The 27,301-nt window shown below is 34.1% G+C and overlaps 4 protein-coding genes and 1 long non-coding RNA gene across 7 annotated transcripts in view; 3 read left to right on the top strand and 2 right to left on the bottom strand.

The window, feature by feature from the left end:
- Positions 1–27,301, bottom strand: part of LOC145334140 (uncharacterized) — a 50,024-nt gene that overhangs the window by 12,413 nt on the left and 10,310 nt on the right. The window contains exons 4-6 of the mRNA XM_080179442.1: positions 4,114–4,185; positions 3,403–3,470; positions 3,253–3,305 (exon numbers count right to left, since the gene is read on the bottom strand). Of these exons, the coding sequence (XP_080035568.1) occupies positions 3,253–3,305; positions 3,403–3,470; positions 4,114–4,185 (193 nt within the window). The remainder of the gene's footprint in view (positions 1–3,252; positions 3,306–3,402; positions 3,471–4,113; positions 4,186–27,301) is intronic.
- On the bottom strand, positions 8,982–11,753 carry LOC145333886 (uncharacterized). Of its 3 annotated transcripts, none has more exons than XR_013884637.1 (4): positions 10,759–11,753; positions 10,462–10,529; positions 9,912–10,030; positions 8,982–9,126 (listed from the first exon to the last, which is right to left on the bottom strand). It is a non-coding gene; the product is annotated as an uncharacterized LOC145333886 (long non-coding RNA). The 3 variants fall into 3 exon arrangements; XR_013884636.1 differs by having other exon boundaries at positions 8,982–10,030; positions 10,759–10,826; positions 11,225–11,753; XR_013884635.1 differs by having other exon boundaries at positions 8,982–10,030.
- On the top strand, positions 12,403–14,462 carry LOC145334691 (uncharacterized). The gene is made up of 2 exons (XM_080180263.1): positions 12,403–12,557; positions 12,911–14,462. Exons 1-2 carry the CDS (start codon positions 12,403–12,405, stop codon positions 13,215–13,217), a joined length of 462 nt encoding a protein of 153 aa, XP_080036389.1. The 3' UTR covers positions 13,218–14,462.
- Positions 14,231–19,746, top strand: LOC145334382 (uncharacterized). Its single transcript, XM_080179836.1, has 10 exons — positions 14,231–14,340; positions 14,879–14,994; positions 15,259–15,433; positions 15,901–16,465; positions 16,685–16,840; positions 17,261–17,778; positions 18,057–18,223; positions 18,451–18,767; positions 18,994–19,217; positions 19,431–19,746. Exons 1-10 carry the CDS (start codon positions 14,313–14,315, stop codon positions 19,571–19,573), a joined length of 2,409 nt encoding a protein of 802 aa, XP_080035962.1. The 5' UTR covers positions 14,231–14,312; the 3' UTR covers positions 19,574–19,746.
- Positions 19,774–26,487, top strand: LOC145334381 (uncharacterized). Its single transcript, XM_080179835.1, has 9 exons — positions 19,774–20,177; positions 20,455–20,577; positions 20,888–21,085; positions 21,496–22,114; positions 22,368–22,509; positions 22,801–24,119; positions 24,453–24,539; positions 25,021–25,209; positions 25,676–26,487. The coding sequence occupies exons 1-9, from the start codon at positions 20,079–20,081 to the stop codon at positions 26,485–26,487; spliced, it is 3,588 nt and encodes a 1,195-aa protein (XP_080035961.1). The 5' UTR covers positions 19,774–20,078.

Here is a 27,301-nt window from a genome sequence, read left to right as displayed (position 1 = left end):
CTCTCATCTCCCTCCTTTTTATGACGTCACATGATTTTTAACATACCTTGGTCTTTGTCAAAAGCATCTATAGCATGATATGAATATGCATACTTTTGTAAATTAATTAACTTACATATTTTATGCAATTCCGGCTATAATCATGTATATTAATCATGCATTGCACCCGCCCGTAAGCTGCCAAATAAAACCCGTGTTTGTAACTGACTACTGATCGGAAGGATTGCTATTTTAGCAGGGATGTAAATGGATAATACAATGGCCGATAAATTAATGTACATCCCCAATGATTATATACAAAATTATCACTTCTGTAGATTACAATTAGTAGTTGAAACGTTTGGACACTCAACTTAATGAGCCAACAAATCAAAATTCAATAAAAGTCCCCAAAGGCCAACAACTTTGGGGCATAAAGTAATGCACCCAATGTCCCCTCCCTCCCTGAATTTTAGGAACATCTTTAGACGATAAAATCTTAATTTCCCTGCGGGCTAGAGTTATTGCGCGGCTGCCGAGCCATGTGATATATATTTCAGATGTATGACACGTGACTGCCGAGCCTAATTGAATAAAGGTACTAAGAAAGAGAGGGAATATCTGATTGAGCCAATAGGAGAATCGCATCGGAACATACATTTAATTTCATTGGTTGAAATTTTGTACACATCTTGTTACGAATGCATGTTTTTTTTTCATTTCATAATAGATAAAAGTCAGCTGTAAACAGTATATTTTCTTAGTAGAAAGCTTTGCGGAATCATAATTAATTGCCCAAAAATTTCGTTTAAATTTGAAAGCTTAGTAACGAGGTGGATTCTTAAAAAAAAGTTAGGCTGGCTACTCGCTGGTGAGGCAAAATTATTTTTGTGAAAAATCCTCCAAAATCGAATAAAAAAATTTACAAAAATTAAATAAAATCTTAAAAGGGTTATTAACATATGATTTTGTTTCATTTTTGTAGATTTTTAATGTGCTTTTGGATGATTTTTCACAAAAATAATTTTGCCTCACTATCGAGTAGCGAGTCTATAATTTCTTAAGAATCCACACCAGCTTAAGTCGAAAGTAAACAATACTTTTGTCTGCTAGAAATGTTCCTTCTTAGATTTGACGAAAAAAGGGTTCAGAATATGCTTCTATTCTTCTATTTCTATTCCTAATTGTATGTATATGTTTCATATGTATGACACGTGACTGCCGAGCCTAATTATATATGTTTCAGATGTATAACACGGGATAGTACTGCCGAGCCTAATTGTATATGTTTCATATGTATGACACGCGACTGCCGAGCCTAATTATATATGTTTCAGATGTATAACACGGGACGGTACTGCCGAGCCCTATTGTTATGTATCAGAAACAGATGAATGTTAATTAATATATTTGCCTAGCTAAACGTTTTCCGGGAATAACAATACAGTACAATACACAATATGTAACGAAGCTTCTCTAAAACTAGGGTATGCCTGTCTGTTTGTCAGGGTTAATTACAACTTCAAATAAAAAAAATTAACAATAATTAACAAAAAATTAAATTGAAAAACTTTTTCACTAATATTTCATTTACTAAATTGTCCCTAATATTTTTTTAAAAATCTGAATTATATAGTTATTGCTTCGCTATTCATTGAAACTAATTTTTCTTGTTATATTCGTGTCATTGTCTACCTTATTTTCTAAATGTACATAAGAATATTAACATTTTTTTTGTCTTTTTTCTTTTTTTTGCTCATATCATATATTTATTTCTGCTTTAATACATAATATTACCCAAAACTCAGCTTATACCAATAACGAAATTAATAAGAAACAAATCACGAAACCTATACATGGTTTTCAGCTGTCATTGGGGGGCAACATATTGTAAAATTGACGACCTCTCCATTTGCCCCCCCAAATATTGTTTTAGATTTATTTCACTTGTTGGCTATACCTTATACCTGCCCAAAACTACGGCCCTTTTATGGTTACAATTAGTGGTTTACCCGTTTGGACACTCGGCTTAATGTACCAACCAATCAAAATTCAATATAAGTCCTCAAAGTTGTTGGGCGAACCAATAAGAAACCGTTATTCTAAAACTTTGTAAACTAATGTAATAAAAAAGCCCAATAAAGAAAAAACAGAATTGAGATGATGATTAATGTTCATAGATGATTTTGTCTAAATAAAAATCTTAATCATGGCTAGTTAAATTAATCTATGATTTTTAGAGTAGCTCGTCATATCCCGGATAACACATTCCATTGCAAAAAACGCGATATTCAGTTTGTTTAAATATTCAATTAATTAGGTTTTTTCAAGAATATCAAGCGTGGGAAAATTTTTAGAATGTGGGAACCATTTATTTTGATTTAAATGGAACATATGATTTTCATTTAATTTCATTTTTAGGACCCATGGGAACTTTTTTTAACGCGAGAACCATTTAATTTTCATTGAATTTCATTTTTTGGAAGTGTGGGAAAAAACGGGAGAAAAAATATGTTTTAGTATAAAGAAATGTTCTATCAGTTTCAAACCTTTTTCATTCGATAGATCATACTGACTTTGGAAAAACTGTCAGACCGATTTTTGAAATTCAATCTGTGAAAAAAGATATTCAAGTTTTAATTTTTTGTTTTGAAAATATTATTTTACATGTATTGACGCCATCTTGGATTATGAAAATTTTTTTTTGTTAGAAGATTTTTTTTCTAAAATATTTTTAAAAAATTAATTTTTTACAATAAAAAAATCTTTGAACTTAAATTGACCAATAATTCAAAGATTTTTTCTCTTTGATTTGGAAGATTTTTTATGATTTTTATTTTTAATGTCAAATAAAAACACAACAGTGAAAAAAATGAAAATTAAATGAAAAAACGTTTTATGATTTTATTCAAGAAATTATTTGCTAACATCACCTTTTTGTTGCAATAGAATGTTATTTAAGCAAACAAAATTTAGCATAAATGGATATTTAAATCCCTCGGTATTAAATGATGAGCTAACGCTCGATCATTTAATACCTTGGGATTTAAATATCCATTTATGCTAAATTTTGTTTGCTTAAATAACTCATTTAATTCACCAAGCAAAGGGGAGCTTACAAGCCCTCGTTAGGGTTGAATGCAAAATTTTCTCCTTTTTTGAAAATTATTAATGTTTATATGTTTAGGGACAGACAGATGGACAGACAGATGGACAGACAGATGGACAGACAAATGGACAGACAGACACAAACACGAAGTACTTAAAACTTACACAACAGCTTGTTTTCTAGAAGTATCTACTTGACAACCAAGATGAGGCTCCTCCTAAAATTTAAAATCTTTAAATCTCGCATAATAGCAATTTTAAATTTTTAACTGTGTTTCACAAAATACCACACAACATTTAAGAAATCTGACATACCTTTGTACAATTTCTGGATAAAGATATAAGTTGACCGGCCTTGTCATTAAAGTTTGCGTCAGAATCATCTAAATAAAATTAAATTAAAAATAAGATTACTTCAATAGTAGCGTAATGGATGTAGAACATACGTGAATGACAAGGAAAAAATTGTCAATTTATGTTGATAACATGTTATGGGTTAAAAGGGGGAAGAAGGGGGGAATCGTTGTTAGAGCCCACTGCGAGTTTCACTTTATTAGATAAATCTGATTGTATGATTTTTTCCTGGAAGTCCTGCCTGTTTATGGTAATTAATTGCGCCTGTTAAAGGCCAATACATGAACCACTCTTTCTATTGATGTCGCGCATGGCAGCAATAGAGAACATTTTAACGTCTTTAACGTGAGTAACTCACCGAGGACCTCCCATGTCAGGTGCGCGGCATAATTAGTTTAGCGTAGGGAGAATGACTTGGCCCATAAACAGGCGCATCTCATTGTCATGCACAGTAAGGACTTTTTAGACAAATGTCGTGCAATCAAAGAGTTGGTTGTATGTTGGATGTTGCTTAACCTTATATCCACCAGTATTGCTTCCAATTACAAGCGGATGATGTCTCTAGTTTAGTTTAGTTCTCTAGATGATCACTTGAAATCAAAGAAGAATTTCGCCCCAATTAGGTAATATGTAATAATAGCTGAACCAGTGCGCAACTAATATAAAGCTAACCTTGTAAGTTAGGCACATAAAGTTTAACAATGTTACACCCCACACTATCAGAACTACACTGCTGAGGAGAACCTAAAGTAAATAATATTTATTTATCACATCGTATTATAGACAGATTTTCGAAAAATCATAAAGTCCCGGGCTAACAAAAGTGGTATTATTCATATGATTCTTCCTTTAATAGTCGTAGAAAATTGTTTGTAAAACGATGTTACATAATGCATTAAATTATAGCTGAGAACCGGTTATAATCCAGCGGTTTGGAGGCAATACTGAAATTATATTAGTAATATACAAAAGTACGTGAACATTTAAGTTTTAAGATTTTACAGAGTACTCTGATTTTTAGTTTGCAGCATTAATTATTTATACATTTTCTTTAAAGTTTATGACAAAATTGAAACGACGTTATATAAATAGTCTGTCTATTTTACGGATGATGTCATCCTTGTTTTTAATGAAACTGAAATGTTTATCTCGTCTCTAGTAGGAAAATGGTCAATATATCTAATTTTCTGGACCATTTTTATTTGTTTTTCTCTAAGAAATATCAGGATAGGTAAATTGTCATTTACAACAATTAAAATTACAAAACGGGGAATAATTTTATGATTTTTATTTTATTTTAGTATCCATAGAAAAATGTCTGTATGGCTTTTAAGTGCGTAGCCGATATTATGATGAATAAAACAAATGTTGTGGGAAGCTGCGTAGATTCTCTGTTTTTTATAATTATATCCTCCAAAATTAAAAATGAAATATTATCATACCGTGAAGTTCAGACGGACAAAGAAGTGAAGTAGAGAACCTAGCCTAATTCTAGAGTATTTGCTGCATAAAAAAAAAACAATTCTATATTTCTTTTATCCCTTTACCCAGAGTAATTAATGGAAAGGTTTCTTCTGGTTAAAGTTAATTAAGGAAGGGAAGAAGTTACGGATACAAAATCACTTTATAAAATACTTGCAGCTACGCCCCTAGAGACCTATAGGAATAGAAATATAAGAATAGAAGCATATTCTGCACCCTTTTTTCGTCAAATCTAAGAAGGAACATTTCTAGCAGACAAAAGTATTGTTTACTTTCGACTCAAGCTGATGTGGATTCTTAAAAACTGATAGACTCGTTACTCGATAGTGAGGCAAAATTATTTTTGTGAAAAATCATTCAAAAGCACATGAAAAATCTACAAAAATTAAACAAAATCATATGTTAACAACCCTTTTAAGATATTATTAATTTTTTTGTAAATTTACTTATGCGATTTTGGAGGATTTTTCACAAAATTAATTTTGCCTCACCAGCGATTAGCCAGCCTAACTTTTTTTTAAAGAATCCACCTCTTTCTCACTCAGACGAAATTTTTGAGCAAGTAAGTTTGATTCAGTAAAGCTTTGTACTAAGAAATGATATTGTTTACAGCTGACTTTTATCTATGTATGAAATGAAAAAAAAAACATGCGTTCGTAATGAAATGTTATAATTATAGACTCGCTACTCGATAGTGAGGCAAAATTATTTTTGTGAAAAATCATCCAAAAGCACATTAAAAATCTACAAAAAATAAACAAAATCATATGTTAATAACCCAGCCTAAGTAGCCAGCCTAACTTTTTTTTTAAGAATCCACCTCGTTACTAAGCTTTCAAATTTAAACGAAATTTTTGGGCAATTAATTCTGATTCCGCAAAGCTTTCTACTTAGAAAATATACTGTTTACAGCTGACTTTTATGTATGTATGAAATGAAAAAAAACATGCCTTCGTAGCAGAATGTGTACACAATTTCAACCAATGAGATCCAATGTAAATTCCGATGCGATTCTCCTATTGGCTCAATCAGACATTCCCTCTCTTTCTTAGTACCTTTATTCCTATAGGACACTTGAGGGAATAAGCATTGGGTGATTTAGACCCTTTTCTTTCAATTTTAGTATTAAAAAAGGAAAAAATATTTCTTTTTTTTTGGGTGGGGGGGGGGAGGAGGAGGGGTAGGTTAAAGAGGTAACTTTTTACTAGGGGCGATATCTCTTGGGAGGGTTGAGATACCCGCCCACCAAATACTAATAAACCTTCCCTGAACCTATAAGAAGTTTCACTTTAAAAAAGAACCATATCAGTTCACTGGTTAAAGAGATCCTTCGCAACAGACAAAATTAGTTTACTGCTTTATATAATAGTATGTATAATATCTGCCTATATAATATATATCATTAATGATTTCGCCAACTACTGGAATGATTGCCTTATCCTTTTAAAGAAATACTTTAAAATCTTCTACTAAAGATTCTGGGACCACGCTAAAGATAAGATGTTCAGGGTTACCAAATTATTTAACAGACCAGAGAAATTTGGAGACTGAATTAATAGTGCATGTACTGATTAATTTAGAATATAATGTATGCAGAATATACTGGTAATTTTCTCAATTTAAGAGTTAAGACTCTAGTTGGCTAGGTGTCGCTTCGGGTACTAGACCTCTCTCCACGCACCTAGAAACCTACATACAATAATTATGATTGAGGTGTAAAGCGTCCATTTACCCATCAGACAACCAACTCTCTGAGATGCACGATCTTTGTCTGAGAAGTCCCAGCTGTACATGGTAGCGATTTGCGCCTAGCCTGTTTTGGGCCAAGGCATTCCCCCCACTCTAGCTATTTACGTCGCGCATCTGACATAGAAGCAGTGGGAACCATTTTAAACATCTTTAGTTATGACGCGGTGTTGGACTGAGATTCGAACCTATCACCTTCCCGACGACGAGCGGATGCGCTACGTGTTGAGCCATGGTCACGGGTAATTTTCTCAATTTAGCTTGCTGACATGGAACTCATTCCCAGGTTCTACGAAATACCAGAAAAAAAACTCGTTTTACCAGAAAAGTGGTAAAGCTGGTCAACCTGGTATAATATACCAGTTTCGTGGTAAATTTTACCAGCAAAAATTTTAGCCAAAAAATTAGTCAAATTTTACCATTTTTTTTGTAAAATTTGACGAAACAAAAAAACCCGTTTTTTGTGTTTTAAATAAAAAACAGCTCTTCATAATCAGTTGTAGTACTTTAAAATAATGACTTTTATACAATGAAGCCTAAATTTAAATTTTTTTTTTTTTTTTCAATTTTACCACTTTTGGAAGTTTTACCAAAAATGTGGTCAATTTTACAACTCTATTTTTCAGGTTAAGTCCGAATTTTCGGACTTAGACAAAAAAACACAATTTGGTCAATTTTTACCAAAAAGTTGGTAAAATTTGACAAGGTATTTTTTTAGGCTAAGTCCAAATTTTTGGACTTTGCCAAAAAAAAAAACTTGGTAAAATTTGACCAACTTTTTGGTAAAAATTGACAAGGTAAATTTTTAGGCTAAGTCCAAATTTTTGGACTTTGCCAAAAAAAAAAACTTGGTAAAATTTGACCAACTTTTTGGTAAAAATTGACAAGGTAAATTTTTAGGCTAAGTCCAAATTTTTGGACTTTGCCAAAAAAAAAAACTTGGTAAAATTTGACCAACTTTTTGGTAAAAATTGACAAGGTAAATTTTTAGGCTAAGTCCAAATTTTTGGACTTTGCCAAAAAAAAAAACTTGGTAAAATTTGACCAACTTTTTGGTAAAAATTGACAAGGTAAATTTTTAGGCTAAGTCCAGATTTTTGGACTCTGCCAAAAAAAAAAACTTGGTAAAATTTGACCAACTTTTTGGTAAAAATTGACAAGGTAAATTTTTTGGCTAAGTCCAGATTTTTCCAAACAAACATCCTTCTACTTAATGATAAACATCGCAAATAAAATATAATGAGGAAATATTCAGACCTAATACTTTCCAAACAAAGCATCCTTTTACTCAGCACTATTTGCTTTCGTTATATGGAATATGAAATTAATAAAATATGATGATAATGATTTTATTTAGAATTTATTTCATATTATAACATAACAGGTCATATAGATATTATCCAGGTCAATACTGAAACTACAAAAGATTGGCATCCAAGATAACAACAGTCTACTACTGATGCCTAAATGTCGATTGATAACAGTGCCACCTGGAGAGGTAAATTGTAATGCTGCTTTTATGGAGATTAATGTACTGAAGAACAATCAGGCAAGTCTCCTACCTGGAGGTACTCTGACTATTTGGCTGGAAGTTATAAAACCTGGACCTGAAAGTGCAGTATCCTGTCTCTCTGGTGACCTGGAGAATTGTTTTGAGGATCCAGAGTTTACTGATTGTTTGATAGAAACTAGTACCTCCAAATTAAAAGTGCACAAGTTTATACTTGCCTCAAGATCTCCAGTATTTAAGGTAGGTTTTTCCATTCTTACTTGTTAATTAAATTCTTGTCAATATTTTTAGGTAAATTTTTAGGCTAAGTCCAGATTTTTCCAAACAAACATCCTTCTACTTAATGATAAAAATCGCAAATAAAATATAATGATGATAATGATTTTATTTAGAATTTATTTCATATTATAACATAACAGGTCATATAGATATTATCCAGGTCAATACTGAAACTACAAAACTTACTAGTATCGTTTCTGTAAATAACATTTTTTAGAATTTTAGCTTGTGGAATGTTTGGAGCTCTCGAGTAGAACTTAATTAATAAACACCGATTGGGCGGATTGTAATCAATACGCTTTATATGTTAAAGTCAATATTTTTTAGAATTTTAGCTGTGGAATGTTAGGTGTCAACATTGTCGTCATAATAAACACTGATTGTAATCAATACGCTTTATTTAAGTTAATTTTAACTGACTAACAGAATATTCTCTGTTCAACATTGATCGTCATAATAAAACTTATTAGTATCGTTCTGTAAATTATTTGTTAATTTTAACTGACTAACATATTTTAACATATTTTCTCGGTTCAACATTGTCGTTATAATAAATAATGAAATTTTTTGTATAATCTGTGACTGTTACATGTTGAGATGGAACTCTCGTTGTTCTCCATGGAACTGCAAAGCTCCACGTACTTCAAAACTGGTTCAACTCCAAAATCCTGAAAAAGAATATTCATTTTTAAATTAAGCAATTAAAGGATTAACAAATCAAAAAGGCCTTACAAAAAGGAAAGTTAACGGTTTTGGGAAAATTTCATGGAGAAAGTAGATACAGCTTGTGTATGTGCCTGCTTATTAGAGAAAGTTTAATTCAGTTATCAATACATAACCAGACTGAGAGAAACTAAGAATGTCTTATAACGGGAATTTGGAGTTATGGTATGAATTAAATAGTCGTATGTTAGTACTAAGAGAGAGTCTAGAGATTAGAGCCAGAACTGACAATGTCGAGATCCAGAGGGAGGTTTGTAAGAGGTTATATCAACATGGATGGATTACTACACATCTTAATCGCTGCCGTCCTTCCCCTCTGCTGCCCGCCGCTGCCCAGGCTGCCGAACTGGCAGCTGTTCTTCACGAAGTAAACATGCACGAGGATGAATGTAATGCTGTTTAGATTTTAATAATATCCTGAATGTACTGTTTCAATAATATAAAGTAGTAAAATCTAATTTTAAATAGCTACCTATCTAGTACATTATTTTTATGTATTAACTTTTGTCTAACCAGTTTAATATCTATCTAATAAATTTAATAATAGCTTAATTGTTAATATAATTTAGTATACAGTTTCATAAAGGTAGTTCGATGTGTGTCTGTGTATATTAACTTCATATTTGTTATGCTTGTATACATGGAAACTACCTTTTGGGGCCGAGGTGTTGCCGTAGTTGCGTGTAGGATTATTCCAACTATCTTTTATTACAAATAATTAAACACTTACTTTTAACGGATGAATTTCTGATGGCAACAGCTTCATGTTGGTGCTTAAGAAATGTTCCACGGTCGAATTGCGGTCAGCTTATAATCAGAGAATACACCCAGCTGTGTGCGAAGCTAAACCTGAAAAAGAATATTAATTGAAATATAATTTATATATATTTTTAATATTATTTTACATAAAACACATCTTATAATATCTTTCTATTAAGGGTATAAAACTTCGTTACGCTTAAAACAATCATAAACCTTAAAGGGCGAATATAGGTTGGATATAATATGAGCTTATTTCAAAGGTGCTATTATATAAATTATAATAAATAATTTAAAGATAATGACATATCTAATTGTATTAGTCTGTTTACAGCTTATAAAACCTGTCTAACTCAAGATAATATTATGTAATTAGTGTGGTTCCCTAAGAACTCAAACACTCTACCGGTATCACACAAGGCTTCGTAGCAAGGTTGAATTAAAAAGGTTTCGTTAAAGGATAGTCTTAATAACATGGCCTAAAATATCCATGTTCTTATTAAAATTATTTTAACACTTACTTCTATGTAAACCATTCACTAATTGCAGCGCCCATATATTTTCTCACGAATCTGATTCCTGGTTAAGTCTGAAAAACAATATTAATTGAAATATAATTTGTTAATATTTCTATTATTATTTATATATATTAATAGTAGAATACTTTAAATATTAAGAATAGGATAAAAAGTCGTTCTTATATCATATATCAAAAAGGTTTAAAAAATTATAAAACAAACAGTTTATCGAAGTAGCTTAAAACCATGCGTAAGGTCCTAAATTATATTGATTTTTTTATTACATTATTTAAAACTTACTACTAAGTGAGCCCTTCTTTAATTGCAGCGCCCAAATAGTTATTTCTGATGAATCAGTGTTGCTGAACCTGAAAAACAATATTCAATTTAAATATAATTTATTAATATTTCTTACATTCATATATATTAAACCCGGATTATTTAATATTAAGAATAGGATAAAAAGTGTTTCTTAGATCAAATCAAAAAGGTTTAAAAAAGGCTTAAAACAATTATCCTATTATATATATTAATATTGTTCTCTTTTACAACGAAGCTTTTTATTTATTTTAATCTATAGCTGAAACTCAAATTAAAAATAGGATGAGGCCTCGACTTTTCTCTTCCTACTTTAAGTGCCCCTAGAGGCTTCTAAGGGGCATAGCCGCTAGTAAAACTTAAACCGTTAATCGAAGGCAGCCTAAAACCGTACGCTCAAGGTCCTATATTATTAATGTTTTTATATTAAAATTATTTAAACACTTACTTTTACGCAAACCACTCTTTGATTGCAGGGTCCATATACTAACAGCCAAGACTGAAGGTGGACACGTACTTTTTTAAACATCTGACTATCATCTCTTTGATTGCAGGGTCCATATATCAACACTAACAGCCAAGACTGGTAGACAAGTACTTTTTTAAACTTCTGAATATATAGCTCTCTAGGAGTTCTTAACTGACATTCATATAAATCTTGTGACATGGACCATCTCCTGTCAATCATACTTGGATATAACACGTATTTTCTCTAAGAGACTTGAACTATAACACTCATTGTTTACAATAGTTTTCAATCGGTATAGCGGCATTCATGCACATGCTCTGTACAGGTATACAACTTTATATTGAAAAATATTTCTTTTATATCCATTGCAATATATTTTTTTATATTTTATCGATGATATTTCATTTAAGTCATTGCCAAAAATATATTACATTCACATTAAAAAAAATTTACATTTATTTAACTTTCGTAACCCTGTTTTCAGATGATAAAATCAACGTGCTGGACAAAGTTGCTAAACTTTAAAAAACACCTTATGTATATAATATCATTTTAATATTTTACCGGTTAATTAATTAAAACTGCATAACTTATATAATTCATGAAATGTTATTATTCGTTGCAATTTTACGATTAAAAATATAACTGTCTTGCAAAGTGTTTTGCCACCTATTCAATCTGTATGTTGGCAACCGTAACTTTCCATCGGCGCAATAATTCAACTGGACTATATGACTACGGTGCATTTTTGTATTTTAGTAATCATTTTTAGTGAAATTACAGTGAATTAAAAGACGTAAATATGTATCATTCTGTTTTATAATTCAAATTTTATCATTAATTATTGAAAATTCTTTCTAAAATATTCTTCGTATTCGTTTTTTCTCCCATTTTTGGGACTCTTTTTAGCTTACGTAATATACAGGACTTTTTTAAATGTAAAATTAATAAATATATGTCTTGCACCGTAGTATAAACGGATTGTCGCAAATATAGGAGTACAATTATAAGAATGAAACTACTTTTTTGGCCCAGAGGTGCCGGAGGCACTGGCTAAAAATAACTGTTTTTAATCTTATGCTTTTAGATTTTTATATTCGTAGAAAACCATATGCATATAATACGATATGCTAGTTACCTAGTTTTTTGGCGTATGAATGAGAACACCTGTTCCTATCCACCGGATTCGAATGAATACGAGCTATTTTTATTTTGTAATTTTTTATTTCTTAAATATTCTACCTTTTCAGATAGTTCTGAATAACAGGCTATTCAAGTTAATCACCTGGGTACGCGTACATCATAATAACAGGTATGGGTGTATATTAGCTGTATAAGATTTATTTTTTTTCTCCTGCTACAAAATTTGTTCTAAATAAATAGGGGGGGGGGGGGGGGAAGTTTTGACACATTTGCGTAAACAGGGAGTATAGGCTTTATCTTTGGACTGAGAGTATAGGTTATTAGGGATAAAATCATTCTTATATGATGAATTTTCCCAAGTTTTAATATTTTTTGGATAGGCCTCCAGGTTCCGGAGCTCCAGGCCTTCTCCCCCCCCCCCCCTTGTTTAAGGACAAATAAAATACCGGAAAGTTAAAAAACATTAATCACACCCCTCCCAAAAATAAACAAGACAAACAAAATAATCATTCCTCAAATTAGGATGGATCCATACCAATACCACGAGCTGCATGACAGATGGGACGCCCTCATGGTTAGGATGTTGAGACTCTTCTCCAAGCTAAATATTCGAGTTCAAGAAGAATCATGTGGCATTGATGACGCTGTTGAAATAGTAAAACTCTTATACCATCACGGTTGGGTAGAGACACACTTAAAGAAGATTGAACCTATGCCCGAGAATCTCTACGAGAACGAGAGACCCCGCCTGGATGATACCGAGAGACGTGTCATTGACCATGAAGCCGACTGTGCACCTTTCCTCACCAACGTCAGCCCTTTTTTCTAAATAAAACCCAGAGTAACAAGGTAAAAACTACGAAATTATTGCAGGGGTGTATATTCTGCTCCGGGGGGGGGGGGGAGGGGAGGGGGAAAAAAGAAATAAGTGGATCAATGATGGAAGTTGCTTCAAATCACATGCTCTTGTTCATGGCTAGTTGTCTTTTGTAGCAGGGGAAAAAATTGTTTTTAACCAAAAAATGTTTCAGAATTCTTTGAGTTTCTTCATTAAAAAACGCTTTAGTTTTCTCATTTTTAATTCAATGTTCTTTCCTTTCAGGGAAGAGAAAGGAGAAGCTAGGAGAAGCCGAGCTCGCCGCCGGCGATTTCATCCAGCCTCCGGATATCCATGCTGAAAGCGAATTTTAATTGTAATTTGTGGCGTTATCCTCTTAGAAAATTTTGTTTGTATTATTTAACTCCCCATCCCCCCCCCCCCCAAACTAAATTGCTGGGTTAGGTTAGGCTAGGTTAAGTTATACGGCTAGGTAGAGGCCAGGGGCCGTTTTTCTAGGGGGGGGGGGGTATTTCCTAAGAGGATAACATCAATTTGTTCTTTCAGAACATTTACGTTAACCTCTCTTTGATTGCAGCGCCCATATATTTTATAATTAAGTACCCATGGTGACAGTGATCGAGCCCCACTGGTCGTGCAGATATATAATTTCCTGCATATAAACATTAATAAACATTATTTACCCCTAAAGCCGACGATTACGTATGCACGTGTACAGTTTTTTAAGCTTCTGGCTATAGCTCTCTAGGAGATCTTAATTGATATGTTTTATTTTTTGTTTTTGTTTTTTGATATTTTTGTTATGTTGTTTTTTATTATTTATTATTATTTATTTTATAGCAAATTAACAAATTTTCTGGGTTCAACATTGTTGTTATAATAAAACTCCATGCAACTGCAGAATTCTGCAAAAGTCACGACCAGTGGGGCTCGATTATATATGCGTTCGTCGGCTTTTCAGGGAAGGCAGGAAATTTATATAGGTATTATCCAGGTCAGGACTGGAACAAACAAAATTTTATGTATATATTGTATATAGTTATTTTTTTCAAAGTAAAAAAATGTCAGACCAACGCTGGATGACGTATGTATAATTGGATCACAATTTTGATAGGTAAGTTTAATTAATTTTATAGACAATCAAAGAATAAATAAGGGTATTTTCTTGTTTGTAACTCTAACTCTTTATTTTGTGAGTTCCTTTGACATTTAATTTTGGTTTCAAAAAGTGTCACTCCCCCCCCCCCCCTTTTTTACTTTCTCCTTCTTTCGTTATATGTAAACAAGTAATAACCTTATTATTATAACCAGGGGTGTATATTCTGCACAAGATTTATTTTTTTTCCCCTGCTACAAATTTTTTTATTTTTTTTCCCCCCTAGATTTTTCTGAAAAAGTAGGGGGGGAAATAGAAAAATATTTAAAGAACTCTATACTTCATTTATTTTATCCCTCCTACCACACATTTCTTTAGTTTTTTTTCACCAAGGAGGGGGGGGGGGGGAAATGGAAAAAATGTTTTCAGTTTTCTTAATTTTTACATTTTTTTTTCCTCCAACCACTTATTTTTTATTTCCACCCCCCCCCCCCCTGAGCAGGGGATCCCATGCAGAATATACATCCCTGATTATAACATATACTTCTTATTTCAGGAGTTACCTATACACCCCTGTTAGACGTTATTGCAATGGGAGACAATTTGATTGGTACACTCTCTAAAGCTCTACTGAAGCGTATAAGAAGTGGAGATAAGACGAAAAATGTACAGGTGACTTTTTACAACTAATTATTTCTACATATTTAAGATGAGACCTTACTTTTCATTACTGTACTTAAAGTATAATCTATGCTCGACTTTAATTTCTATTTTTCACTTGCAGTCAGCGCACTATAAACATGCTTGCTCTTACACCAGTATAGTCATATTTACTGTAATCAATTGACACGTGTAGCTTGCCCAAATAACGATCCATAACAACTCCCCTATATTATTTTAAATAAGTAATTCACTAATTATGTAATCTTTTTCCAGTTGCAGCATAAACTGAGGTCCATAAGAAAACTCTTCTGTAATGCAACGAGAGCCAGAAGTAAATACTGGCGCAAGAAACATCAACAAAGTGAAGACAGTCAGCCATTACTAGAAGAAGAACAGCAGGAGGATTTGATGGATGTGGAATATGAGAACGAAACTGCATCGTCAAAAGGTAACCTACAATATCTGTAATATAAAGTAGAACGATGTCGGTCTGTCTGTTTGTTGTTTGTTTGTCCAAATTCCCACAAACATTGTCTCCCAATTTTTGTTTTTTATTTTCCTTTCAATCTAAATTTCAAACAATTGGTTTGATCAAACGTTAGTTAAGTTTGTCTCAAGATATCCTTGTTCCAGGGGTGTATATTCTACATGGGATCCCTTAACCTAACCCACCTTCACCCACTCTCTACATTTATCTACTTTTTCTGGAATTTTTAATTTTTTAACTTTCTAATTTGACTAGTTTTTCTTTACGGCATTATCCTTATACTAAAGTAACAGGATGTCTGTGTGTCTGTTCAAAAGGATCTTGCTAACCGCTGAACCGATTGGGTTCTCCTTTACAGGGTACCTTCACATAGGTCCCGGGAAGGTTTATAACTATAAAACACCATGTTTAACATCGTATTTTTTTAGGTAAAGTTTGTACAGGCTGCAATACCAACTTCACAAAGGAAACCGAAAGTATATGTTATCAATGCTACGCAAACCAAGTTTTGGAGCGATTAAATAACAATCCTGAAGAAACAAACTACATTAATATTGTTGTAGACAATATTAACAACAATAATACCAACGATAATAATGATGCAGACAATGACAGCATTCAAGATGCCGAGGACTGGGAACACGTCGAATTGTTTGATATACCTGAAGATGATTTTGACCCAGATGATGACGATGACCCTGATGACGAACCTGATGGCGAACCTGATGGCGAACCTGATGGCGATCATGACGGGGATCCCTTCAAACATCTTACAGAACTTGAGAAAGAAATTGTTAATGATTTCAGAAGCGTTTGTGTTCTAGACAACCCCATCTCTCACAACAAAGTTAGAATCATCCTGGCAATTCTGAAACGCTCGTGTATTTTCAAATTTCCGTCATATAATACATTATTCAAACCCAAATACAAAGTTGAAATCAAAGAAAACAAATATAATCCTACAAATGCTCCTGGTTCACTGATTGAGTGCAGGTATGTTTATATACGATTTAGAAAGCGTAGCATTTCTATAATCATTACCAGAATTTCCGTACGTCCATTTTAAACATGTCGATTTTTCTCCTTTTTTAACAACAAACTTTCAAGTGTTCTAATTATCAGTTTGATCATTCTTTGGTATATTGCTTCCTGCGACAACTTGAGAACAATATTATAAGCTATTATTAGTTAAAAATATATTTCTTTTTCCAGATTCCCTACCTATGAGATCCTCCAAGACGCCATCACAGACTTTAAACGGTTGAATGGACAACAGGCCGTTGATGATCATATAACTTTTGACATCTCGGGCGACGGAGTGAAAGCAGCTCAGGGATCTCATATCTCCTATTATACTGTCTGGATTAGGTAAGTAATTAATATATTGTGGATTTGAAAGGGTTGGGTTGGGATAAAGTTCTTTTCATATACAGCATGACCCTCGAAAAAATATTTTTTAGGAATGGCACCCTATATTTCAAAGGATATCAAAATATTTGTTTTACATCAATTGACAGCCCAGATTTTTAAAGCCAAAGTTTAGGAAACCATTCAATAAAGAAATAAAAAAGAAAACTAAGTTTACAATTGATACTTTTTTCTATTGCATACATATATAAAAATCTGTCTTACTGTATACCAGGACTTAATTAATACCATAAGTAAACCTAGTTTTTACCACTTTTACGGTAAAATTTTACCAGCCTTTACGTTTTATAAATCAGTAACTACAATTTTAAGTCTAAGTTATTAAATGCTATTATTATTAATTCTTCTTTATTATTTCAGGTTATTCTTCAACAAGGATTTCAGTGTTATATTGCCAGTCAGCATATTTGAGAAGACGAGGAGGCGTCCCTACAGTTACAACTTTCTGGATAATGTTACCCGATTCATCAACAAACTAATTCAAGAAGGATTACCTGGACATACCTTTCAATGTAGAACCATCATCCACGATGCCGTTGCGAGAGCCGATGTATTCGGCATTCTTGGCCATGGATCAAAAAATGGATGCCCACACTGTGACCTTCCAGGGATGGCTTTTTCACAGACTTATCTCCGTCAAAAGAACTTGGTATTGTTCGAATCAATGAATGTATTTTACCCCAGTGACAGTCAAAATATGGGTACGCCGAGGTCTGACGAGAAATTCCGCAAGTTAGAGGAAAATAATCAGAACATGAAAACCAGTTTTTCTGAGCTTGACCCGAGCTTGGATTTAATACAAGATACCCCCAGTGATCCGATGCACGCGTTGCACCTGGGCTATGTAAAGAAAGTGATGACGTACCTGAAGAAAGGACGTAATAGTTATCCAGAATTGGAAGAAGAAGACTTAGTTCAAATGGAGAGAATTACAGGGATGTACTGCATTTGACTAAAGAAATGACGCGTAAAATAGGTGTTTTCTTCGCGCATTTCTCGGCACTGCGATAAAATTCTGCATTTTTAGATTTATGTCTATTACACATTATTTGTACGCCTTGTTATGCCGCTTAAAAGAGTGTTAGTTTGAAAAGTTTAAAGAACTTAAATTTTGAAAATTTTCTCCTTATCACCCATATTTTACCATGAACTGCAGTAACTCCAATTATAGATGAAATCAACGATCAATTGAAGCTTGTTGGCGATTTTGATCGCGTTCCCCGTACGTCCATCATGCGCCTGACAGAGAAGAAGCTAGCCCTCAATTTGAAAAGTTCTGAATTCAAAGTACTGGGCTTTTACCATATGATATTTTATGCAGAGGTAGGTTTTTACCATATTATAATCTTTTTAGAATTTAAAGCTTATTTCAGTTTCATTATATTGTATAGCAATAACATTCTTTTTAAATTTGCGCACGTGTGCTATATTATATATATATTTCTATTGAGGAGGGTGGACTTCCAATAAGTATATAGGGCGAAGCCCCTAGAGGCTAGGGGCGAAAGAGCTAGTTTTCCCTTAAATTATTACAATGTTTTTTTTTCCAGTTGGCAAATCTTAAAGATGAACAACGTCTGATATGCAAGTTTTTATTCCACATATTGCGCTGTCTCGAAGAGCATATAACAACTGAACGTGTGGCTGAGCTCAAGACCATGATAATGGTCCTGAACTCAAAATTGGCGGAGATGTACGGCGAATCGTGCTTGAGTTACAATACTCACATGCTTTACCATATGCCGGAACATGTCCGCCGATTTGGACCATCCATGGCGTTCAGTTGTTATGCTTTCGAAAGTGCCAATCATGTGATTGCAACTTACATCCGAGGATATAATTTTGGCCTTAAAGAGGTTTCAAACAGGTAATACTATTTTTTTTTAGTTGAGTTCCTTTGACTTTTAGTTTTGGTTTCAAGAAGTGTCACTTCTCCCCCCCCCCCCACTCTTTACAAATTTTAATGTAATTTTTAAAAATGTAACATAACTTTCTTTCCGTGTATTGCTGATCAAACACTTAAGCTATAACGATTTCACCAGCAACATACCTTTCCGTTTAACAGCCATTAATGACATAAATGACATATTTAGATTGTTGATATTTCACACAGTGAAACCGTACATAAATGAAAAGCTGGCTGTCAGGGGAAAAAGGAATGCCAACAAACGAAAGTTCGAAAGAAATCAATTCTATACAGACTGCCAAGACCTCTACTTTGTCCCAGACTGCCGTCGTGATAAAACAGTATGGTTGGTCCACAAAGTGAGGACATTTTTTCCGGCATACACCTTTCCTGAAGATTCCAGAATAATAGGTAGGGGTGTATATTTTGCACATGATTAATTGTTGTATAGAAATATTTCATGAACTATACATTTCATCTAATTCCTTTTTAACCTACCACAATTTATTTGTAATTCTTTATCATGCCAGGAGGAGAGTGTGGTAAAGGGGGGAGGGGGGGTCTAGGAAATATGAATTAAGTTTTATGGTTTTAAACACTGAAAATATACACCCCTGGTATTAGGAGTAGGCAAGACTGACGATCCCGAAGACTATAGCCATCCTCCAACACAACTAGCCTCCAACCTACTGAAGTACAGAGTAGCACATATCTCCGTACACCTGTTGCATCAAGATGTCTCCATCGTAATTCCTATCGGAATTTAATTTTGTACATTGAAAGCAGAGAAAGGGGGGGGGGGGAAATGACACTTTTTGAAACCAAAACTAAAAGTTCCATATTGTACCCTTATAAAACAACTGCCATGCAAAATGACAGATCTGTAACTGTTTCTTTAGTTCAGTTCCTTTGACTTTTAGTTTTGGTTTCAAAAAGTGTCACTTCCCCCCCCCCCCCCCCTTTTGTTATAATATGTATGTAAAATGTTGTAAAATTCAACTGAAGGCCCTTCCCTCTTTATTTGGAATTTATGTGAAATGTACTTTAAAATATTTTTTTCATTAAAATTATTTTTTATAGCTAATTTTAAAAAAGGCATTTCAACTAAATTTAGCAAAACCCTACCTTTTTGGCCATCGATGGGTATGAAGTTAAAGTGTTATAAGTCTAGTCTGTAATTTGAAAGAGTACATGTTTGCAATTTAATTTAATTTTACATAAAATTTTAATTTCTGTCTACACATTTCAGATTTAAAACTATGCAAATTGCCCATGCCAACGACCTGGATCCAACAGCGTAATTTCGACTGGCAATTGATCAAGCTAGATCCCAAAATGACGAGGACTGGAAAGAGTGCTAGTTCTGTAAAGGTAAAAATTATATTTAAGGCCTAATTTACTATTGTACAAATTGCTGCTACCCTTCGCTCAAAAAACTTATAAATTCGCATGTTACCGGATCGAAAGGAAAACCTTATCGGTTCATGCTTAACAGACCACAAAAGATTATTGACCAAGTATAATTATTTATTAATTTTCCACAGTGTGTTTAACATTTGATATTAGTAATTAAAATTCTAGGGGCGTAGCCACTGCTATCTAATATCTTTTTATGCATTGTAAATACAACAATTATTTCTTGTTTTAGAACAACAAGCCTACTGGAGGTGGCAAACCTAATGGAAGTGCCAGAGGTGGAAGTGCCAAAGCTCCAAGTGCCAAAACTGGAAGCAACAAATCTACTGGAGGTGGCAAAGGTACAACAGCAAAGGTAGGGTTTTAAGTTTTATTGTTATCGGTTTTTGGTTTGTTGGTGTTTTGTTGTTAAACTAAACTTACTAACATGATGTCTGTTTGTGGGTTTGTACCAACAAATCTCGTTAACCGTTGAACAAATTGGGTCCCTCTAACCATATAACTTAACCTAGCCTAACCTAACACAGTCATTTTGTCGGGAGAGGGGGGGGGGGAGGGTAAAGTTTTAAAAAATAGAAGAAAAAAATTAGGATAATGCCGGTGTTGTTTAAAACTATAATCCTCGGTAAGTAATGCTTTACAATAATTATCTATATTATTTTTAGAACACAACTAGAACCACAACATCTCCAATGAGGCCAATAAATATTACCCCACCTCCATCTCCACGGGCACGGCACCACTCCGCGAGTCAACGGACCGCGAGAGTTGTAGTTCCTCCTGCAACATCATCACGATCCCAGTCCCAGTCATCACGACCCCAGGGATCATCTGGCCCTTCTGGTGAGATGGAAGAAAGCGAGGTATTATTTTTATTTCATTTTGTCATCCAGAGGATACAAATTACAATTATTTAGGATATATATCGACTTAGCCTGGAAAAAATAACTTGTAAGATTTGACTAAATTTTTGGTAAACATTGACCAATAAAAATTTACCTTGTAAATTTTTACAAACAAGTTGGTCAAATTTTACCAAGTTGATTTTTTGGTCAAAGTCCAAAAATCTGGACTTAGCCTAAAAATTTACCTTGTCAATTTTTACCAAAAAGTTGGTCAAATTTTACCAAGTTTTTTTGTTTGTCAAAGTCCAAAAATGATGGAAGATGCTTAGGATCACTTGCTCTTGTTTGTGGATAGTCTTCTTTTCTACCACGTAGTTTTTAAAATACCAAGACTTGAAAATATGTGGTTTAATATGTTTCATTTTAAGGATTTGTTCACCGGGGCCGTTATGAACCAAATTCAGAACCAATTTCAGCAGCTACGTACTTTCTTGACCTCACAAATGAAAAATCAACTAGAGCCCATTAATGCGTCCATCAGAAACTTGGTAAACAAAACGTCCACAAACCATGAGTTAGTGAAGAATGAAATCAAAGACCTGCAAGACAGTGTATCAAGAGATATGGCTGAAAATACTAAAACCCTGAAAACAGAAATGAAGAAAACCGGCCAAATTGTGGAAACCTTGGTGACTGATCTAAGAAGACTGACCAATGTGGATGAGCTTGATGAGGAGGAGGCGAATAAAGGGCCTAGTGAGAATCAGGATGTTGTCGTGGACCAGATTTTCTCACCAGATTTTTACAAAGAAAGAATAAAGAACCATGACCCCTTGGAAAAAGATGGTTATATGAGAAGAGAAGAAATTATCTTTTTCATCCAAAATTTCGAAGACTCACGGAAAGTGGATATAGGCTGGCAAACCTTACTGAAAGTATGCCGAGACATCATAACCTTCCTGTATGTCGTGTTCGAGCAGTTCACCTTTGACGCCCGCATCACAGCTGCCTTTTGGACTGCTCCGGAAGTTATTGATGACGAAACTGGTAAGTAAATATTATTTTGTAAATTTGACATGATGAGAAAACGTTTAAAACAGGGAGAAGGGAGGTGGGGGCAAGGGAAATAAACCGAATAAAAGGGGCATTCCTATTCTTGCTAGCAGGTGACCATGTACAATAATCTTTTTATATATATATTTTATTTGTGAAAATAAATCTTGTGCAGAATATACACCCCTGGTACAATAATAAACATGTACCTATGCAGAGTTAATTGAAAATTTCATTATTATTTCAGTGGAACGTTTCTTGGATCATTGTAAGTTAGTGCTTAACGAGACGTACCTACATGAAGCTATCCCACCAAATTTGTGGAGAACAGGAACCTATGTGTCTTCAAGCGACCTTTTTCTAGTGAGGAACCACATACAAGCTTGTAGGTAATTCAATTATTTATCGCATCTATTCCGCGTCTATTAAATGTGAAAGTGGTAGTTTTACAAAATGCATTTCAATGTTCTTTAGTTAAAAAAGTAGTTTCACGAAATGTTAACTGCATATTGTATTCTTGTTAAATTGTTAAACTACATTTCTATGGCATATGTTTCAAAGAATTTCAATTTTGTACCATGTATTTTTTTATGTGGCAAGACTTTTAGTTCATCTTTTCTTGATATATGTTATATGTTATATATTGAGACTGTTTTGATATAAACCCTTTTTTTATCTAGGTTCTTGCGCAATTTCGAACACACTTTTAAAGAGGACGCGACTGGTTTTTGTGAAAATAAGAAGAGGGCCGAAGATTATATGCTTGCTAATGAGGATCCTGTCTGCTGGAGGCTATTTCGAGGGATGGTAACGCGAAAACAAGAACGCGCATTGTCAACCCCAAACTACAAGTATGAACAGGTTTTTGAAATCAAGCCAAGGAAGGAGACAAGCAATAAGAAAGGCAAGAAAGACAAGAAAGACAAGAAAGACAAGAAAGACAAGAAGGAAAAGGCACAGAAACGATCAGCCTTACAGATGTGTGAATTTTATCTGGCCCCTGCAGAGATACAAAGAATTAAGCGGCGTATTAAACCGAAGACAATCACAACTTCAACACCAGGTGTTACAGCCGAAGACAAGAAATTTTACCACATGTTAGGTGCCCACTCAATGGGTTGCTTACCCCACGAAGTTCAAGGAAAGAACCCGATTTACTTGAGAATAAACAATGACAGGTCGAGAAATTCATTTCAGATCAAAAATTATGCAGACATGGCAAAGAACCCCAAGCAATTTTTCAAGACAGTCCATAGTAATAAGAAGGTTATACAAAGAGCTGTAATGTATTATTCGTACGCCACAACCAATTTGAAACCAGAAATGAGTGAAGAACAGACAAAGATTCACAATGCCAGTGAGAAAGCAACTAGAATTTCAAGAAATAGAAAGATGAATGCTGCTGATGAATCCACTGCTGATGATTCCACTGCTGATGATTCCACTGCTGATGATTCCACTGCTGATGTATCCACTGATGGTGAAGACAATGATGGTGGAGGCAATGCTGTTGAAGACAATGAAGCTGAAGGCAATGCTGTTGAAGAAAATGGTATGGAAAACATTGCTGATGAAGAAAGCAACAATGGTGAGGAGCTTGTAATTGATGACGGAGGCGACGACGTTGAAATGAATTCAAATGATGATCAGATTGGGAATGACTTACGCATACCACCCGCGGAGAATCCAGCAGTAACTCCAGAACCAGTAAAGCACCCAGTAAAGCCACGTAGGTTATATGAAGATCCAATTGTCAACAGCCAGTCCAATAATAAACCCAAAGTAAATGTATTTAAAAACATCACAAGCTCCAAAAGGAAGAAGCATGGAAAGGGCTCGAAAAAGTCGAAGAAGATAATTATTTCTGAAACAGACGATGAGGGCCAAAATGTGGGAAATCTTGATGATACAGTCCCAATGCAAGATGATGAACAACCACCAAACTTTCCACCACTGCAAAGACAGAAAGAATTTTATGGACGAAATAATTCAATCACAGGTACATATTTGTTGAACATTAATTATTATTTATAAGTTTTATCTTTCCTCGTATTGTGTATATACTGCACAAGATTTTTTTTCCTCTGCTACTAATTTTTTTATAAATTTTTCTTCCCCCCCCCCCCTAGTTTTTTTTCACCAAGTAGGGGGAAAATTGAAAAATATTTAAAGAACTCTATGATTTATTTATTCTATCCCTCCTACAACACATTTCCTTTTAAAATTTTTTTTTCAACCAAGTAGGGGGGGTGGGGGGGTGGAAAAAATGTTTTCAGTACTTGCTTTTTGTTTGGAAACGTATAAAATTAATGTATAAATTAATTATTTACAGGCAACAGTAACGAGAGACAGGTGACTGGAAAGGCAACAAGTGTCGTGGAGGAAAGCAGCAGTGATGAGAATGATGAGGATGCCGAAGGTATTGTTATTTATAGTTTGAAAAACGTAGGAACTGTATCACCTAAATTTAAGTTTATTAATATTTTAGTTGAGAAGTAGTCTTAGATAAAAACCCTGTGGATTAATTTTGTTTTAAGGGAAACTTCGTACAGGCCCTGACAGGGTTTTAGGCTAAAATTTGTATGGGCGCAGCCGCTATCTATAATACTAAGTAGCTTAATGTCTGTCCGGCCGTCAGAAGCTTAAGATCTCAGTAACCACTGAATCGATCGAGGTTACGGTAAAATTTTACCACCTTTTAAATCGTATAGGCTGGTAAAATTTTACCATAAAAGTGGTAAAAACTAGGTTTTTTATGGTATTAATTGTATCCTGGAGATCGGATTCTACTCTTCTGTGTATTGGTCCTGCGGTGATTTTAAGCTATTTCCTTGGAGGGGGGGGGGGGGGGTTGGGTAACATTTATACTATTTGAAATAATGACTATAATAATTATTTAGATGATGTGGCGATCATTCCAAAGAACCGGGAGCGAAGGCAAACCGCATTGGAAGCCGAAGCAAAAACCAAGAAAAGTTTACAGCTGGACAATGAACCATCATTCGAGGTGGATAACGAAGATGACGGAAACCAGAGTGACGAAATTGTGGAGGTTGAGGACAATGAGGGCAAGAATGACGGCAATGCAAGTAAGGAAATTCGGATACATCCATGTGGAATAATATTACCCAAACTTGCCATTATAATTGAAAACCACACGGGTCATTATGAGGTTGTTGCAGTAGGCTCAAATGTTTCTATATACAACCAAATGGAAATTTTAGAACTCATCAACATTGACGGTAAGTTACAGGTCTTAATGTAATAAATGGGGGGGGGGGGGTGGGCGAAAGTGACACTTTTTTGGGGCTTTTATTGGCGGTTCTCGGCGGTGGCGACGCCGTTTCTTCACAGTTCCATATTGTACCCCTATAAAGCAACTGCCAATGCAAAATTCCCCCTTTTATCTTTGATTGGCATATTAATATAGGGTAAAAAATATTGCTTGTTTTCATTTGAATCTGATTAATAGTAACTAATGTTCATATAGGTATGGAAATAATATTGAAGCTACAATTATGTACATTTGCTTTAACATTTTTTATTTCTTTGTAGGAGAAAAAGCAAAGTGGAAAAAAGATGGAGAAGAAGGTGAATTACTTTCTGACATCAAAGAAGAAGCACCAGAGAGTGATGATACAGATGAAGGTCATCAATCAGACCCAGACACTGGAACTGGCAGTAGTAGTAGTAGTGAAGAAGAAGAAGAAGAACGCAGGCCAAAAGCAAAAGTGGCCCAAAAGCCAAAGCCTACCAAAGAAGCTCCTAAACGTCCCAGAAAACAAACAACATTTCCATCAACGAATCAAATTGATGCGGTGTTGTACAGAAACCAGAGCAGAGCAAGCACGAGCACAGCACAAATTAATTCAAGCCGGGAATATGCTGAAAGCGCAGGCACATCAAATCCTGATGAAGACGTAAACCCAGAACCAGGTTGTAGTTATAGTCAACTCAGTCCAGAGCAAGGTTGTAGTAATAGTCAACTCAGTGAGCAACCTAACCAAATTAAGCTGCAGCAAATGTTGAACAGAACAAATACACATTTGCCCGATTTCGGCCAGCGTGGTGAGGCTCGGACAAGAAGAGATGCCAACAAACGAGTAAAGGACAACATGAAGAAGCAAAGATTGTGGGAACAGGGACACAGGCCTGAAGATGATGAGTTAGAGAAGAAGAAAAGATCAAGCTCCAGACCACCACAGAGAGCAAGTTCTCAACAATGTTCTCAAAACATAAACAATTACGGTATCTTTGGCAGCTACATTACAGCTGATTCGGGAAAGGGGTGTATATTCTGCACAAGAAATATTGTTTGTCCACGGCTAAAAATTTTTAAAATTTACAAATGTTTTCAGTTTTCTTAATTATTACCTTTTTTTCTTACCTCCATCTATTTATATTTAATGAAATATAATATACATCCCTGAGCAGACTTGGAAAAAATATTATACATCCGATCCATGTAGAATATACATCCCTGGCAGAATGGAGACAAGTATTATCCGTCGGAACTTTCGTCTGAAAACGAAGAACAAGACGAAGAACAAGACGAAGAACAAGACGAAGAACAAGACGAAGAACAAGACGAAGACCTGATTATAGGTCGCAGTCAATCCCAATAATTCCAGGACTTTACGTATATATATATTTATATGTAATTTTTTTTGATTTCATAAGTTTCATCTTCAATTTTTTTTTATAATATCTAGAAAGGAGTCTTTTCCCAAAATGCATTTGAAGTTAATTTAGTGAACCGTATATTTGAACCTGTTTAAATGTGTTTAAACTCTATTTATATGGCATAAATTTGAAGAAAGTTAAATTTTCTACCACGTACTTTTACCATCTTAACAAAGAAAAATATGCAATTCACAAAATTAAGTTCAAATGCATTTTGTGAAACTACCCCTTTCCACCAATTAAGTTTAATGAGCTTAAAGTTAAGAGCTTAAACTGAAAATTTTTTGTTGTATAATCTGTCGCATTTTTTGTAATTCAGTATATAGCAGTTGTAGTTTACCCCCTAAACTAAGGAAAAAAAGTATTCAGAACTAGCTTTTGTTAATTTTATATATTTGTTTAATTTTGTATAAAAATATTATATATATGACAGTTATCGTAGGGAATGTTTTAATTAATACGGTGGTAGATTTCCATGGTAAAATGCGTAATGTTTAT

The sequence above is a fragment of the Acartia tonsa genome, chromosome 12 (assembly GCF_053477335.1).
Source record: "Acartia tonsa isolate MP-2025a chromosome 12, ASM5347733v1, whole genome shotgun sequence".
In the NCBI taxonomy this organism is placed as follows: domain Eukaryota; kingdom Metazoa; phylum Arthropoda; class Copepoda; order Calanoida; family Acartiidae; genus Acartia; species Acartia tonsa.
The sequence above is the reverse complement of the archived record's forward strand: the minus strand, read 5'-3'. Positions and strand labels throughout refer to the sequence as shown.

Coding starts and splice junctions, on each gene's coding strand:
- LOC145334381 (XM_080179835.1), top strand. CDS start 20,079: ATGCCAACGACCTGGATCCAACAGCGTAATTTCGACTGGCAATTGATC. Junction 20,578..20,887: donor GCAAAGGTACAACAGCAAAG/GTAGGGTTTTAA, acceptor TATTATTTTTAG/AACACAACTAGAACCACAAC. Junction 21,086..21,495: donor GTGAGATGGAAGAAAGCGAG/GTATTATTTTTA, acceptor TTTCATTTTAAG/GATTTGTTCACCGGGGCCGT.
- LOC145334382 (XM_080179836.1), top strand. CDS start 14,313: ATGTATAATTGGATCACAATTTTGATAG. Junction 18,224..18,450: donor ATATGATATTTTATGCAGAG/GTAGGTTTTTAC, acceptor TTTTTTTTCCAG/TTGGCAAATCTTAAAGATGA. Junction 18,768..18,993: donor CTTAAAGAGGTTTCAAACAG/GTAATACTATTT, acceptor TGACATATTTAG/ATTGTTGATATTTCACACAG.
- LOC145334691 (XM_080180263.1), top strand. CDS start 12,403: ATGAGAACACCTGTTCCTATCCACCGGATTCGAATGAATACGAGCTAT. Junction 12,558..12,910: donor CGCGTACATCATAATAACAG/GTATGGGTGTAT, acceptor TCCTCAAATTAG/GATGGATCCATACCAATACC.